We start from the raw sequence: 17,198 nt of genomic DNA on the forward strand, positions 1-17,198 counted from the left end.
TGCGTCAATAAATTCCTCATTTCAGAAAATGTACTTATTAAATATTATAAACTCATGAAATTGATTTGGTCCACATATTTTACACCTTTTTTTGAATAAATTAATCAGTGAATTTAAAATGTTTTTACTGTTTATGATTGCTCAGGGTGCATGTCTATTGTAACATAAATGTTATAGTTTAAATGTTATAGTTACAGTTAAAATACTGGTTTTTAGACTGCTGCACAGCACAAGAACTCAAGAGTAAAACATTTACAAATTCCAGCAAAATGAATTAAACTAATGCTGACATATACTATGTTCAGAGAGTTTTCTTCATCCGTTAATTTTATACAGTGTTAATTTTTACTTTTCTTTAAATAAATTTGCAAAATGTATAACATTTACAGCTGTACTTCTGTGAAAACAAAATTAAATCTTTCCTCTCTGAGCTTTTATTTTTAGAAATTGTATACTGAGTAGGGACAAATGTTGTGTGGTCTATGACACAATTTACAAATAACAAAATAAACCGTTTTATTGTTAAACATACATAGCTTTGTGAAGAAATCAAACAAATCAAACAAGCCTGCCTGAGGCCTGTTTGAAACTAGAACCTTGATGCTGTGACAGTGATAACATTACACCAGTAGTACACTAGTAATGCAGGGGAGTGTAAAAGAAGAGGGCGACCTGATTGCATTTCATAAAAATATTCCTTTTTTTCTCAAATATGTGTACGAGAGGTGATGAAGACTAAATCGATGAATATGTAACTGTTCTTGAGGTCTGTTAAATCAGACCTTATTGTATGAATTCTTATCTGAATATCTTACAAACTAGAGAGATTACATTGGAATTACTGTTTTATGAAGCAATATGGTCTGAACTGTGAGAAAGTCTAAAGGTGGAGAAAAAGAAAACTCCCCTTTGTTCTGAAAAGGGAGTATCACAAAATGGTAACAATACAAGAATACACTGTTAGACAAAATGCGCAAAATCCCTACCCTCACCTATGGCCACGAGCTGTGGGTAGTGACCGAAAGAACGAGATCGCGGATACAAGCGGCAGAAACGAGCTTCCTCCGAAGGGTGGCTGGCCTCTCCCTTAGAGATAGGGTGAGAAGTTCGGCCATCCAGGAGGGGCTCAGAGTAGAGCCGCTGCTGCTCCACATCGAAAGGAGCCAGCTGAGGTGGTTCGGGCATCTGACAAGGATGCCCCCTGGGCACCTCCTGGGTGAGGTGTTCCAGGCATGTCCCACCGGGAGGAGGCCCCGGGGCAGACCCAGGACACGCTGGAGAGATTATATCTCTCGGCTGGCCTGGGAACGCCTTGGTGTTCCCCCGGATAAGCTGGAGGAGGTGGCTGGGGAGAGGGAGGTCTGGGCCTCTTTGCTTAGGCTGCTGCCCCCGCGACCCGGCCTCGGATAAAGCGGATGAAGATGGATGGATGGATGGATGTTAGACAAAATAAAATAAACTGCTATCAAGCTGGCCACACTTAAGCAGTCAGTGGGTTACTGTTATTTCTATCTTTCCTTCTTTCTTTTCCCTTTAATCTTTCTTTCCTTTTACTTCTTTGTTTCCTCTGGGCCCAAGGCTTAGTGACTGATGTGTGTTTATAGCTCTTTAGAGAAATGAGGAGTGGTGTGTGTGCAATAGGTTTCCTTTCTTCTCTACTTTTGTCCTATTCCTTGTCTCCCATGCATAAAATTGCTGTTCACATTCACACACATGCACACACGATCATAGACAGTAGGCACATTTTATCTAATCAGTTTCCTGTAGATAAATCAAAGAGCGCCTTCTACATTTATAAAAGAGAGAGAGAGAGAGAAGGTCTGTGCTACTTTTTGACTGAAGGTTCCTCTGATATATATGTTTTATTTCTGTGATGTCTTTCTGTCTCCCTGCAGACAAGTATAAAGGAGGGTGTTAAAAGTCCGCTTGTTCACTGTAGCTGTTTTATACTACGTTACCCATGATGCACCTCGGTATCCGTACTTCCGGTTGGGAACGTGTTCAGCGCAGTTCTGCACAGATGAGAGGTGTGTCGGAGGAGTAACGTATTTACTTGCATTCCTGTGTGAGTTAATACTGTGTGCGTACTTACCATGTGAGTATTGTAAGATGAGAGTGATGCTTGTTTGACTTTATCTGTGTATTTTGCTACGTAAGAAGCTAGTCCCGTTGCTATCGCTAAGATGCGTTTTTTTGGCCTACTGCAGGCAGCCTTGTGTTCAGCCCATATTTCATTCCATATACGACTTACTGTCAAGCATTGTAGTTGTAGGTGGATGTAACTATTTACTATGTTTATTCTCTGAAGCGTTGTAATCTGCAGAGGTCTGGTTTGCCAATGTATATACGAGCCAGAAATTCACGGGGGCAGCAACCCAAGCAGAGATCCCTCTCCCCAGCCACCTCCTTCAGCTTGTCCGGGGGAACACCAAGGTGTTCCCACGCCAGAAAGAGATATAATCTCTCCAGTGTGTCCTGGGTCTGCCCCGCAGCCTCCTCTCGGTGAGACATGCCCGGAAATCCTTACCCAGGAGGCATCCTTGTCAGATGCCCGAACCACCTCAACTGTCCCCTTTAGATGTGGAGAAGCACCTTGTCTACTCTGAGCCCCTCCTGAATAGCCCAACTTCTCACCCTATCTCTAAGGGAGAGGCAAGCCACCCTTTGGAGGAATCCCATTTCCGCCGCTTGTGTCTGCGATCTCATTCTTTTGGTCACTACCCACAGCTCGTGACCATAAGTGAGGTAGGGACGTAGATCGACCGGTAAATTGAGAGCTTTGCTTTTACACTTAGCTCTCGCTTCATCACAGGGGCCGCATCACTGCGGCAGCTGCACCGTCTGTCTGTCGATCTCCCGTCCCCTTCTCCCGTCACTCGTGAACAAGACCCGTTGCTATCGTTACACTCGCTACACTCCTCCACTTGGGGCAGGAACTCGTCCCTGACCCGGAGTGGGCACTCCACCCTTTCCCGGCTGAGGACCATGGCCTCTGATTTGGAGGTGCTGATTCTCATTCCCACGGCTTCACACTCGGCTACAAACCGTTCCAAGGGGAGCTGGAGGCCATCACCCGATGAAGCCAACAGAACCACATCATCAGCAAAAAGCATAAATGCGATCCTGGGACCACCCAAGTGAAAGCCTTCCGCCACTTGGCTATGCCTAGAAATTCTGTCGATAAAAATTATGAACAGAATCGGTGACAAAGGGCAGCACTGGCGGAGCCCATCACCTACCAGGATCGAGTCCGACTTATTGCTGGCTATGCGGCCCAAGCTCTTGCAACGGTTGTTTAATGGACTGAATGGCCGCCCGTAGCAATGAGCCAGATACCCCATGCTCCCGGAGCACCCCCCACCCCACTGGACCCTTGAGGGACACGGTTGAATGCTTTCTCCAAGACCACAAGACACATGTACTGTAGACTGATTGAGCAAACACCCATACACCCCACAAGTATCCTTGAGAGGATAAAGAGCTGATCCAGTGTTCCACAACCAGACGAAAACCGCATTGTTCCTCCTGTATCCGAGGTTCAACTAATGGATGGCCTCTCCTCTCCAGTACCCTGGCATAGACTTTCCCAGGGAGGCTGAAGAGTGTGATTCCCCTGTAGTTGGAACACACCCTCCATTCCTCTTTCTTAAAGATGGGGACCACCACCCCGGTCTGCCAGTCCAGGGGTACTGGCCCTGATCTCCACACATCATTGTAGAGACATGTCAACCAAGACAGCCCTACAACATCCAGAGCCTTCAGGAACTCGGGGCGGACCTCGTCCACCCCAGGGGCTCTATCACCAAGGAGTTGTTGAACTGCCTCAGTGACCTCGCCCCCAGAGATTGGCGGGTCATCCCCTTCGTCCCCAGACTCTGCCTCCGCCACAGAAGACGTGCCAGTGGGATTGAGGAGGTCATTGAAGTATTCTTTTCACCGCCCGACAATTTTCTCAGTCGAAGTCAGCAGCACTTCACCCGCACTATACACAGTGCAGGTAGAACACAGCTTTCCCCTCCTGAGCCGCCTGACGGTTTGCCAGAATCTCTTCGAGGCAGTTCAAAAGTTTTTTTCCATGGCCTCTCCGAACTCCTCAAACACCCAAGTTTTTGCTTCAGCCACCACCCGCGCCACATTCCGCATTGGCCTGTCGGTACCTATCAGCTGCCTCCGGAGTCCCACAGGCTAAACAAGCCCAGTAGGACTCCTTCAGCTTGTTGGCTCCCCTCACCTCTGGTGTCCACCATTTGGTTCAGGGATTACCACCACAAAAGGCACCAACTAGCTTGCGGCCGCAGCTCACTGCAGCGACTTCGGCAATGGAGGTGCTGAACATGGTCCATTGGGACTCAATGTTCCCAGTCTCCCTCGGAATGCTGTTGAAGCTCTGCCGGAGGTGTGATTTGAAGAATTTCCGGACCGGGGCCTCTGCTAGGCATTCCCAGCACACCCTCACTGTACTTTTAGGCGCCTCCCACGCCACCTGATCCAACTCACCACCAGGTGGTGATCAGTTGACAGCTCAGTCCCTATCTTTACCCGAGTGTCTAAAACAAATGGCCTCAGGGTTTACAAAATCGATCATCGACCCGTGGCCTAGAGTGTCCTGGTGCCACGTGCACTTATGGACACTCTTGTGTTTGAACATGGTGTTTGTTATGGCCAAACTGTGGTTTGCACAGAAGTCCAATAACAAAACACCACTTGGGTTCAGATCCGGGAGGCCGTTCCTCCCATTCACGCCCCTCCAGGTCTTGCTGTCATTGCCCACGTGAGCACTGAAGTCTCCCAGTAGGACAACAGAGTCCCCAGGATGAGCACCCTCCAGTACCCCACCCAGGGACTCCAAGAAGGCTGGGTACTCTGAATTGCCACTCGGCACATCAGCGCAGACAACGGTCAGAACCCGTTCCCTGACCCGAAGGCGAAGGGAACAAACCCTCTCGTCCACTGGGAGAAACCCCAACATACCAGCATCAAGCTGAGGGGATACCAAGATACCCACCCCAGTCTGCCACCTCTCACCGGGGGCAACTCCAGACTGAGACAGAGTCCAGCCCCTCTCCAGGAGGCTGTTCCAGAGCCCAAGCCATGCTTTGACATGAGCCCGACTATATCTAGCTGGTACCTCTCAACCTCACCCACTAACTCAGGCTCCTTCCTCACCAGAGAGGTGACATTCCATGTCCCAATTGCCAGTCTTGGTAGCCGGGGATCGGTCCACCAGGTCCTCCGCTACTGGCCACCGCCCGACTCACATTGAACCCGACCCCTACGGTGCCTCCTGCGGATGGTGGGCCTGCAGGAAGATGGGCCCATGTCCCTTTTTTAGTCCACGGTGCCCGACTAAGGCCCGGCCACCAGATGCTCGCCCTCGGGCACCCTCACCAGGCCTGGCTCCAGGGTGGGGCCCCGGTAACCCTTTCCTGGGCAGGGTGAACTGTTCCCTTGATGGTCTTGTTATAGGGGTTTTCTAAATTGCTCTATGTCTGGTCCCTCATCCAGGACCAATTTGCCATGGGATACCGTACCAGGGGACAAAAGCCTCCAGACAACATAGCCCCTGGGATCTCTGGGACACACAAACACCTCCACCACGACAAGGTGGTGATTTTTTCACTAGTTTTGATTTTGCCTACAGGCAGTATCACTACTGGTAGCATTAGACAATACCTGGAAACTAGTTGCACATGTAGTTCAATACCTCCAGCAGGACTGGTATCTGCTCCATTGTACTAGAAGGAACAGGATTATGGAATTATTTTTCTATTATAAGTCACACACTAGAAAAAACTTAATCCAAGCAAATAATTTAATTTTACTGGAGCAATTAAATTCCTTGTGAGTAAATGCTGTAAATTCAATAACCTGTGTGTGTAGAATTTAGCAGAGATAAGAGCTTTTGTTAATAGTGTGAACATATCAATCCGGGACCATCCAGTCTGGTAGTGCGTACTGTCCAGTTCGCAGACCATATTTCTCTGCTATTAGTTCTTCTTAACTGGCTCCCAGTCAAATCCAGAATTTAATTTAAAATAATTTCCTTCACATACAAACTCTGAGCACTTCCCTTTCAGACTGCAGGCTTACATGTGGTTCCTGGAGTCTTTAAAAGTAGAATAGGAGGCCAAGTCTTCAGTTCTATGGCCCATCTTGTATGGATCCAGCTTCCAGTTTGGATTTGTGAAAGACACACTCTGTACATTTAATATTAGAATAATATCATGCATAAGAAGCTTTAAAATAGACCTCATGGGTTAACAGCTGAGTTACACTGGAGACATTGTAACTGTATCATAAGTACTGCTTTAACCTCAATAACTTCAGGGTGACACTGGATACATTGCAGCTGTGGGGTTGTCACAGGAAATCATGTTTCACTAAATAAATTAATCTTCTCTGTAGTCTTGTTCTTTTTTTGTCCTGTTTGTCTCCTCAATATTCAACATTGTAGTTATATCATGTTTTATAACTTGTCAGTAAAATGACCAAAGTGAGATTTTTCAGCACTATGCACTGCACATAAATTGGTTTGTTTTAGCCCTATTTATGGTGTTCCTAAAAACTAAATTCAGACAGTGCAGTTAAATATTTTAACAGGTTTTTTTTAAGACTTGGAGCCAGCTGAATTTAGCTGTTGAACACTGGGGCTACCCTTCCGTGAATTGGCTACAGACGTTATCTTGGTGGAGGGGTTTGTGTGTCCCAGGGATCCCAGGGGCTATGTTGTTGGGGGGCTTTTGGCCCCTGGTAGGGTCTCCCATGGCAAATCGGTCCTGGATGAGGGACCAGACAACTAGCAATTCAAAGGACCCCTATGAGTAGAAAATTAAGGCAACAGTTCATCCTGCCCGGGACAGAGTTACCGGGGCCCTGCTCTGGAGCCATGTCTGGCCCATGCCTGAGGGCAAGCATCTCGTGGCTGGGCCTTAGTCCATGGGGACCGGCCGGGCACAGCCCAAAAAAGGGACATGGGCCCATCCTTCTGTAGGCCCACCACTGGCAGGAGGCACTGTAGGGGTTGTGTGCAATGTCTGCCTGATGGCAGCCAGGAGCAGAGGGCCTTGCGGACCGATTCCCGGCTACCTAGACTAGCAATTGGGACATGGACTGTCACCTCTCTGGTGGGGAAAGAGCCTGACTTAGTGCATGAGTTTGAGAGGTACTGGCTAGATATAGTGTGGGTCACCTCAACGCATGGCTTGTGCTCTGGAACCAGTCCCCTGAAGAGGACCTGCACTGTAAAAAAGAAAAAGTTGAGAAAACGTAAAATTTCAAGGCAACATGATGCAAGAGATTTTTGAGTTTTCTCAACTTTTGCAACTGTTGTTGACTTAACTAAGATTTCCAAGTTCTGCCAACTTGGTTCTTCTTGTTCACCTAATTAGGATAATCCTGGAAGTCTAACAAAGAAATTCTGGTTTCAATGCCATGTTTTTCTGCCTTCACCAAACAAGGATATTCTTGTTGAGTAATCATACAATTCTTACTCCGTGAGTTGAAAATGTACCTATATAAACAAAGGAAAATGTATGCTGTGATTATACTTGAGAGAACACTCAATAAATAGATATAGAATAAAACAAAGCACAATTCAATGTTATCTAAAAGCTTATTTATTTTGTTCAACAGTGCTTTCAGTACATTTCAGAATGTCATGGGCAGTAGGGTGAATTTCTGTTAAAAAAAAAAAAAAGAAAGAAAAAGAAATAAACAAAAATGTGTTGCCAGTTTATTTTGGGTGCTTTGAGCACCCCAGCAGAGACGTTAAAATTCCAGAGTCCAGAACCAAAAAAGAAAAATGTCCAGCAACTTAATAATTCACGCACACACCCTGACCATCTTGTAAAAGCTGAACATAACTATTGCACCTTAAATAGGGTAATTCCACAAACGATTGCCTATGAACCCAGACATTAACATGTTACATGGGCTTACTATGATGAACTATGGAAGTTAAAAGTTATTACAAATGTTACCATCAATGAAGAGGAAACTAACAGGTAAAACACCAGTTCTATGCTTCATGTGAAGTGGAAAACACTATAACAAATCTTTTAAAATACTACAAGACAAATTTTCACCATATACTCTCAACAATACAGATTCATCTGACTTAAATTTACATTTCGAATAATGATTTATCCACTTCACCATCATATTGTCCGACCAGGTCAAAATAAGATGGCCTCAATTGCTTTAAAGGTGTAACTCATCTGCTTTGGATAATCAATGTTGAGGGCATACAGAAGGCCAAAGAGGTATGCCAAAGCAGTAGAGCGATCTGGAATGTTATGCAGCACGATGTCTCCTTCCAACACAACTGCATGTTCTCGCACAGACGTATCGGCATCGTCATCTTGTAGGATGGTGAGGATGGCAACTGATGCACTGTTCAACACTGGTTCCAAAATGTCAGTGTCCTGAAGAAAAGTAAAATATGAATTATTGAAAGCTAAGAAAAACTAAAGACAAAACAAATTTCTAAAGATTGTGTGCTATCATGTACATGTGTTTTGTTTGAAGCCAACATCTTTTTCAGTTTCTGTTAAGAGAAAAGTATACTCACTTCTAAAAATGTCAGATAAAGAAGCACTTCACTCACCTGTTCGTCAAGTTTATCCAGGAGGTCTTCCATCTCCTCACAAAGAGCTCCCTTCTTAGACCAGTACAGATTCAGCAGGCCAGGCACAAATTTGTCAAGGGATGCATTGAAGGTCCCCAGGAGGTCTTTGCTTGTGATCCGATGAAATTTTTCAGATATCTAAACAAGACATTCACCAAAATATTGTCATTTATTCAGCACAGAAAATCCCTGGGTAGCGGTCTTGGACAGTCTGCACCATGTTATATGCCTGACTGCGTTATCAACAGCAAAACCTACTTCAAAAATCTCTCATGAATACGTATTTTGCACAGGAATAGAAATACCCTCCACAAAACCCAGTATCAATATGCAAATACATATTATGTTCTAAGTTGCACCAAAATCTGTGACCAATCAGATTCTGTGACCTGCCTTAGTATTCTTTCCCTAACCATCTCAGTCTATAGAAGTCCTATTTCTAGCACTAAAACAAACAAAACAAACAAAAAAAAACCACGCCAAGTCAAAATTATGAGATTGCCTTTCTGTTTCACAATTTCGATTTAGCATGGGGAATCTTTTCTTGAAAGAAATTTCCTTACACATTTTCGGTGTAAAGAAAGGTTCAGGGTAAGGATTTCAATGTAACACTGGCAAGGGTCTTGACTGGAATAGTAGCACAATATTACCCCAGCAAATACTGTACTACTTCAATATAATCAATCTAGTATAAATCATGCCCAATTTGAATAATAATTAAATTATAAATAAATTAGGACAGTCTTACCTCCTCAGAGTAAAACAGCGCAGGTCATCTCTCCTGGACACACACACTGGACACCACAGGCTGACACTCCACGACCTCTCTCCGCCTGAGAAAAAATGTTTGCAATAATGAAACATTTCAATATAACGTAGAAAAAAAAACAGGAAAAAAAAACGAGTTACAGATCGGACTTCCTGATCCTTACTGCGCATGTGCAAAGTCGGACAGTACAGATCGCGTCTACCTGTGGAATTGTACATAAAATCAATACTCCACCAACAAAAAGGCTCTCAAAACAATACAATACTTTCCACAGCTTTGAAGGATGGTCAGGTGTATCCTTCGTGGCCCACCCCATGCCAGAATTCATAGCGCGGCCCAGCCGATTCTAGTTTCCAACAATGGCGGCAGCCACTTAGTTTTAATATTACTCTTATTACCCTTTCTGGGTCACAAAGTAAACTTTTAAGATATTTTCAGGTGAGAATGTAGCTGTGTAAATTTCAAATATCTGCTCAGTTTATTAAGACAACACATATTTGCAAAAATGCTTCTACGTTTTCGGAGACGTCTGTTACCACCGGCTTCGATAGCTAGCTGGCATATCATTTTCACCCCCCCCCTCCCGCGCGGTCCTTCGCTAGCTTAAACATGATATATAAGTCACTTAGATAACTTAAATATGTTATTGTTTGCCTTTTTTCCAGTGTTTGACTCAATCCACCCTCCTGGGTCCTGAGGAGGATGCAAACTAGGCGCTTGTAGAAAATCCTAATAATAGATCTCGTTAGCTTACCTGCTAGGGCAAATAGTCAGCTTGTCCTGTCCAAAAAATGGTCAAAAAATACACTCCAACTTCAGACCAGGTAAAATCCGTAATGGTCGAAAAATTGTAATTTCCATCCAACTTTGGCCACGTTTCTTCAAATTTTCTTAGCAGGTTTTCAGTCCAGAACACATTGACAAACCACTATCTATCACACAGCTCAGGTCTGCTCAGGCTCGTGTGGTCTAGTTCAAACTTGTTCACCACGTGTGCAAGTCATCTACGGGGTTTCCCACTGGTTCCCAACTTGACTCAAAAAATCTACTCAAAAGTTGATAATCTTTGTTATGCTCTCTAGAAAATCTTAGTTAGGACAACAATGGAAGAAATTTGTTGGGCAGACAAGCTTTTTTAGGTTGTAAATGGAAAGTTTTATTTCTAAGTCAGTTTAATTTGAAAACTTTAATCAAATCAACAATTACTAGTTATCGTTTTTACAGTGTGGACTCTGTCACAGGCTGCAGTTGCCATGGGTGAGAGGCGGCAGGCTGGGGTCGGTATCCTTGTTTCCCTTTGGCTTGCTGCCTCAAAGTTGGGGTTTCATTCTGTCTTCTCGCTTCCTGATTTTTCTGTTTTACGTCACAATTAAACCTGGGTTTTCGGTTGCGGAACATATGCACTGTCCTGGGAGGGGCGTCTATGGACATGCACCAGCTAATGTAGTCACTCACAGTCTCTGTGTATTCATAGTTTTTGCCTGTGGGGCCTCTTTGAAAGTGCTCCAGTCTGTGGCCTCTAAGCGTCCCTGCAGGCTAGCTTTCACACTTTCAGTTCAGGTAGGGCTTTGTCTTTAGCCTTTTGTTGTAAACTGGTTTGACCCGGATTACTGTGATCAGACTTTCCAAAGTGGGATTTTGGTTCAGCTGAAAAGCGATTTCTGATGTTGCTGTAGCAGTCATCCAATGTTTTATTTCCCCTGATGGGGAAAGTCATAAACTGATGGAATTTAGGCCTATTTTTCCAGAGATTGTAATGGTTGCGTAACAGACGCAAATGGTGCAAAAAAAGGTGCTCTTTACTCTACAGCTGTTTACCCTAAATATCTCAATGACTTTTTATCTGAAAAACAGGTCATATCCTATTCGGCATGTCTTTTTCAGTATTTTCTGTTTTACAGTCTAGCTTGCTCAGAGTTTTTTCTCTTGGCAGCCATGGCCTATGACAGATATGTGGCTATATGCAAATCTCTTCAATATCCAACCATCATGAGAAAAAAAGACTGTGAGTATTTTCCTGTTCATAGCTTTGCTTGTGCCTGCTTTTATATGACAATCCAAGCAATAGGGAGTGCTAAAGCTAAATTGTGTTCCTTTTATTTAAATGAAACATTTTGTAACAACAGAATTTATACTTTTCAGTGTGTAAGATCAGAATTATTTGCTGCCTCTGCTTTGGTTTGTTTGCTAGATCTTGGAATACTCCCTCTGTTATTCATACTTTACACATACACAAAAATATTCTTAATGTCTTATCGAAGTTGTAAAGAAATTAGGAAGAAAGCTGCAGAGACCTGTTTACCCCACCTTACAGTTTTAATTACCTTTTCCTGTTTAGGTTGCTATGATGTCGTTATAGCCCGAGTGGAATCAGATTTTCCAAAAACTGTACGCTTAATAATGACATTACAACTAGCTTTGTATCATCCTTTGTTCAATCCATTTGTATATGGGCTTAAAATGAAGGAAATTTTTAAACACCTGAAAAGCTTGCTTTCTCCACCCCCTGCCAAAAAAAAGAAAAAATTTGATGCATTAATTCTGAATTGTTAAGATTCTTAAGCTATTTTAAAAATAGTTTTGTTAAATATTAAAGTCTTGAAATTGATTTATTCTGCGTTTTTTGCATCATTGTTATAAATTTAATCTGCAGAATTTAAACCTGTTTTTCCCTGTTTTTTGATCACGATTTCTCTGGTACATGTTTATTGTAACATAAATATGTTATGCTTTATATTTTGAATTACAAGAACTCAAGAGTAAAAAATCTACTAACTCCAGTAGTATAAATTAAAGTGACAGGTATTATGTTAAACCTCCAAGAGAATTTTCTTTATCAGTTAACTGTATACAGCAATATTCTTACTGTAACTCAAACTAAATAAGCATTGTGTAGAGTTTCAAGATGTTTTTGTGGAGGAAATATACTACCACTAAATAAGAACTGTTTTATGTTTATTTATGTTTTATTTACAAATAACAAAAGTTATTTCTTCATGATACTTTCAGTGTTTTTACCTGCTATTTAGTAATCAATAGTTTCAGCATCCGTAGAGCACAAACATTTTGTTGCAGGTTAATTTTGATTTAAGATTCCTTAAGAGTAAAGAGCATTAGCCATAGAGGCCCATGTGAATAAGCCAAACTAAGTTTGGCATTTCACTCCCACCTCTTCATCTTCAGCCAATTAAGAATTAACCTTTAACTTAGCCTAACTTGTACTGTATTTTGGACTTACAGGCCACACAGGCCTCATGTAGGTTTGAAACCAAAATCTTGATGCTTTGACAGTGTTAACAATGCACTAGAAGTACACTAGTAGAATAAGGGGAATGCAGAAATTAAAGAGTAATCTCCCTTAGTAAGGCCAAGGCCTCCAGTAGTAAGGCCAAAATGATTTCATGACCTAATACTGAATACTAAGGTGCACTGATTTGATTGAATACACTACAAAGACATGATATCTAATGTTAAAACTGATAAACTTCATTGTAGTTTTGCAAATCTTCTTTCACAGTTAGTGGAGAAGATGACTGTGTAGAAGTGAGAAGGAGGACCCAAGTGCTGACACAGAAAGAGTAAACATTATTCTAGGGTGATAAAACAGTTTTAAAAAGGCAAATGCCAAACTAAACCATAACCTAAACTAGGAGAGCTAAGTCTAAACATAAAAAACCCCTGCAATGTGAACGTGAACATAGAAACCTGACATGAGAAACTTGAAACACGAAAACCTGCCATGAATTTATAAACCTGGAAATATGGCAAGACATGGATACAAACCAGAAAAACAGATAAGGAATGAATGAAAACGCACAGACAAAATACACATAGGAGGAGATGAGGGGAAGTGGAAACACGTGGAAAACAGCTGATACAAATGAACATAATAACACCACAGGGGACGTGAAACTAAACACAATGCACATGGAAACACCAGAGTCTTTATAATATAGCCGGCACAACCCTGCTCATGGCCGGCTGGGGCCGTCATCCGTCGCTCTGGAGCAGCTCGCGCCTTGACCTTGGACCCAGGTCGAGCAGGCTCCCCTGGCACAGGGACCTCTGTCTCCCCACACGGTTCCTCCACTGCTCCCGGCTGGAGCAGCCTTTCATACGGCGGCTCATCCCCCTCCAACAGGTACGGGCCCTCTTGCCCCTCGTTCACTTCTGGTTGGAGCTTCTCCTCCACCACTCCACTGCTCCCGACAGAAGTAGCCCTTCAGCCGGCTGTTCCCCCTCCTCTGGCTAGCGTGCACCCCCATGCGCCTCATCCACCACCTCTGGCTGCCGAAGTGCCCCACACGGCTCCTCCACCGCTTCCCCACCACCAGGTTCCACCTGTGGGGTTAGCGGCAGCAGTGTGGACCACGCCTGGAGCATCATTGCAGCTCTGCGATTTGCCCCAGATGGCGGTCAGCCTGGTCCCGCAACTATTCCTGCTGGCGCCGTGCCTCCGTCACCTGCTCCAGCTGGGTGGCTGCCATTTCGGCCACCATTTGGGCCAGCTCCCCCCTTTCCTGGCTCTGGTTTGTTCCCCATCGTACCGCGTCCCGGGATTTTGGCACCACTGTGGTGTGGTTGAGACACGACAGGTCCACAGGTTGTTATTCAGAGCCATCCTTATTCATTCCGCGGCTGCAGCTCTCGGCTGGCATTTGCATATACATCACACCACAATACACAATCAATCAATCAATCAATCTTTATTTATAAAGCACTTTTCATACAGAAAAAATGTAGCACAGAGTGCTTTACATAGTTAAAAGCAGCCCACCCCACCCTCCAACTCACTCCCCACACTCTCAATACACATATATCCCCCCACCCCCACCCACACACACATACACACACGCGCACACTTAAAGAGTAAAAATTGGGCTGGGCTCGCATGAGCCAAGTGAGGAAACATTATAACAGAGAGCCGTCTGCACCGGGAGCCGGTCACAGACCGCAGCCTCCGGGCTGGGCACACAGCCGGAGGGAGGCAAAGGAGCCCCCCAACCAGGCTGAGAGGACCCCCAGAAACCCAGCAGCCACGGTCAATAACAGCCCCGGTGCAGAGAGCGCCCTCCGAGGAAACACTGGAGATATGACGCAATACGATGTATACAGGGTAAAATGATAAAATAAATAAGAACAGGATACAATATAAATATAAATATAAATAGAGTAAGAAGATTAAAAAATGAATAAGAATAAAATCAAGAAATATTAGGTAAATCCTAAATTAATAATAGAATAACAGGATAGAATAAATAAGCATAAAAAATAAATAAACGCTAAGTAAAAGCTAAATTAAAAAGGTGGGTCTTGAGCCTGTTCTTAAAAACATGTACGTTCTCTGCGGCCCTGAGCTCCTCCGGCAGGCTGTTCCACAGACGAGGACCATACCACTGAAAAGCTGCCTCTCCGTGAGTATGTGTCCTGACTTTAGGGACAATCAAAAGGCCAGTACCAGAGGACCTCAGGGTCCGCGAGGGTTCGTATGGTAAAAGCAGATCTGAGAGATAAGAAGGCCCAAGACCATTAAGACATTTAAAAACCAAAAAAAGAACTTTAAAATCGATCCCGAAACACACGGGGAGCCAGTGCAGCGATTCTAAAACCGGTGTAATGTGGGCCCGCCCTCTGGTCTTCGTCAGCACACGAGCTGCCGAGTTTTGCAAGAGTTGTAAAGTTGAAATATTCTTCTTAGGAAGACCAGAGAGCAGGGCATTACAGTAATCAATGCGACTGGTAATAAAAGCATGCATCAGCATCTCCGTGTTGGCCCGAGAGAGAATAGGGCGGACTCTGGCTATATTTTTTAGATGATAAAATCCAATTTTGGTTACATGTTTAACATGTGGGATAAAACCAAGCTCAGAGTCAAAAATAACACACAGGTTTTTCACTTGTAGCGAAGGACATAGTGAAAATGCCTCTAATTTAGACAAGAGTTTCTCTCTCTGAGCCTCAGGACCGACAATTAAAACTTCAGTTTTGTCCTGGTTAAGCTGTAAAAAGTTTTCTGCCATCCAAGATCTTATATCCAAGATACAGTTAAAAAGGGCATCCATTGGTCTGGTGTCATCAGGAGACACGGAGATGTACAGCTGCGTGTCATCAGCGTAACTGTGGAAGTTCACTCCATGCCTCCTGATGACACTGCCGAGAGGCAACATATACAAATTAAAAAGTACAGGGCCTAGAACCGACCCTTGAGGCACACCACATGTCATTTTATGGATCTTAGAGGAGCATGTATCCATATTCACCATAAAAGTTCTGTCAGAGAGATAGGAAGTGAACCAGTTATGTACAGCACCAGAGAGGCCCACCATGTGTTTCAGTCTGTTTAAAAGAATAGCGTGGTCTACTGTATCAAAGGCTGCGCTTAGATCCAGTAGCACCAGGACTGAGAGCTTTTGGGAGTCCCAGTTACATCTAAGATCATTTAGAACCTTTAGGAGAGCAGTCTCTGTGCTGTGGTTCACCCTAAATCCAGACTGGAATATCTCCAGGATCTGTCTATCATTGAGAAAATCAGTAATCTGAGTAAAAACAAGTTTTTCTAAGACTTTATTTAAAAATGGTAAGTTGGATACAGGTCTGTAGTTATTAAAATCATTACAATCCAAATTGCTCTTCTTCAGAAGGGGCCTCACCACCGCCGTTTTAAAGGCAGCAGGGAAGACACCCAACTGAAGAGAGCAATTCATCATGTATAAAAGCTCAGCCTCAAAAAATCCATAAAGTGTTTTAAAGAGTGAAGAAGGAATTGGATCTAAAAGACATGTGGTGGGTCTCACTGTGGAGAAAACCTTCTGAAAGTTCTCAGCATTAACCAGGACAAAGCTGTCCAGTGTCTCCTCAGGTACAATCGAGCCCTCAGATGTGTTTACAATCATATTGCGATTAGATAAAATATCAGATCTGATGGCGCTGATCTTTCCCCTGAAGTGGTCTGCAAACTGCTCACAGAGCGAGTCTGTGGGGGTTCTTTTGGAGCTTTTAAAATCAGGGTTAAATAAATGATCTATGGTGGAAAAGAGGACCTTGCGATTATTTTTGTTAATACTGATTATTTTGGCGAAGTATGAATTTCTTGACTTCCTTAATGTATTATTGTACATTTTAAGTTGCTCGGAAAATATTTGATGGTTGATATTATTTTTATTTTTCCTCCATCTCCTTTCTGCTGCCCTGCAATTTCTTTTGAGTTTTTTGACTTCTTCGTTTCTCCAGGGTGATGCATGTTTTACGTTAATCTTTTTGGTGGTGAGTGGAGCAACGGAGTCAAGGCTTTTCTTCAGTTTGCTGTTAAAATAACTAAAAATCAAATTGCAGGGTGCAGGTAAAATCACAGGGGGGCATTCGTCTAAAACCCTGGTAAAATTTGCAGCCACTACAGAGGTTAGATAGCGCCTCCTCACAGTTCGCACCGAGGTCTTCCACTGAATAAAACCGGTGATGTTAAAAAACACACAGTAGTGGTCAGAGACAGCCAAGTCAACAACAGAGGACACACGCTGGTGGACAGCCCATGGGTGATGACCAGGTCCAGAGTGTGTCCTCTGTTGTGAGTCGGCTGCGTGACGTGCTGGATAAAATCCAAACAGTGAAGAATGTTTAAGAATTATTTTGTTGCAGGGTCAGAAGGATTATCTATGGTTGCCACTGGTTGCCACTCTGCCCAACCCCTAATTCCCCAACATATGCTCCCATCCAAGTAAGGTCTATTTCAGGGACGTCCTTGCTTACTTCAGAAGGACATTCTGCATGTGTTACAATACGATAACTGAGACCCCGGACTGTTGA

At 43.7% G+C, this 17,198-nt stretch overlaps 1 protein-coding gene across 1 annotated transcript; it reads left to right on the forward strand.

The window, feature by feature from the left end:
• The first annotated feature begins 10,648 nt into the window (after positions 1-10,648).
• LOC146615729 (olfactory receptor-like protein COR2) lies at positions 10,649-13,980 on the forward strand. Its single transcript, XM_085373814.1, has 3 exons — positions 10,649-10,652; positions 11,188-11,883; positions 13,730-13,980. Exons 1-3 carry the CDS (start codon positions 10,649-10,651, stop codon positions 13,978-13,980), a joined length of 951 nt encoding a protein of 316 aa, XP_085229940.1.
• Positions 13,981-17,198: the final 3,218 nt, after the last annotated feature.

Source organism: Diplotaxodon limnothrissa, linkage group LG16 (assembly GCF_057381915.1).
Source record: "Diplotaxodon limnothrissa isolate DT_005_m linkage group LG16, D_limnothrissa_male_GT1.1, whole genome shotgun sequence".
Classification (NCBI taxonomy): domain Eukaryota; kingdom Metazoa; phylum Chordata; class Actinopteri; order Cichliformes; family Cichlidae; genus Diplotaxodon; species Diplotaxodon limnothrissa.

Excerpts from the sequence above, each read along its gene's own strand:
- LOC146615729 (XM_085373814.1), top strand. Across the intron at positions 11,884-13,729 it reads AATTTTTAAACACCTGAAAA|GTTCCACCTGTGGGGTTAGC; the intron begins GCTTGCTTTCTC and ends CCCCACCACCAG.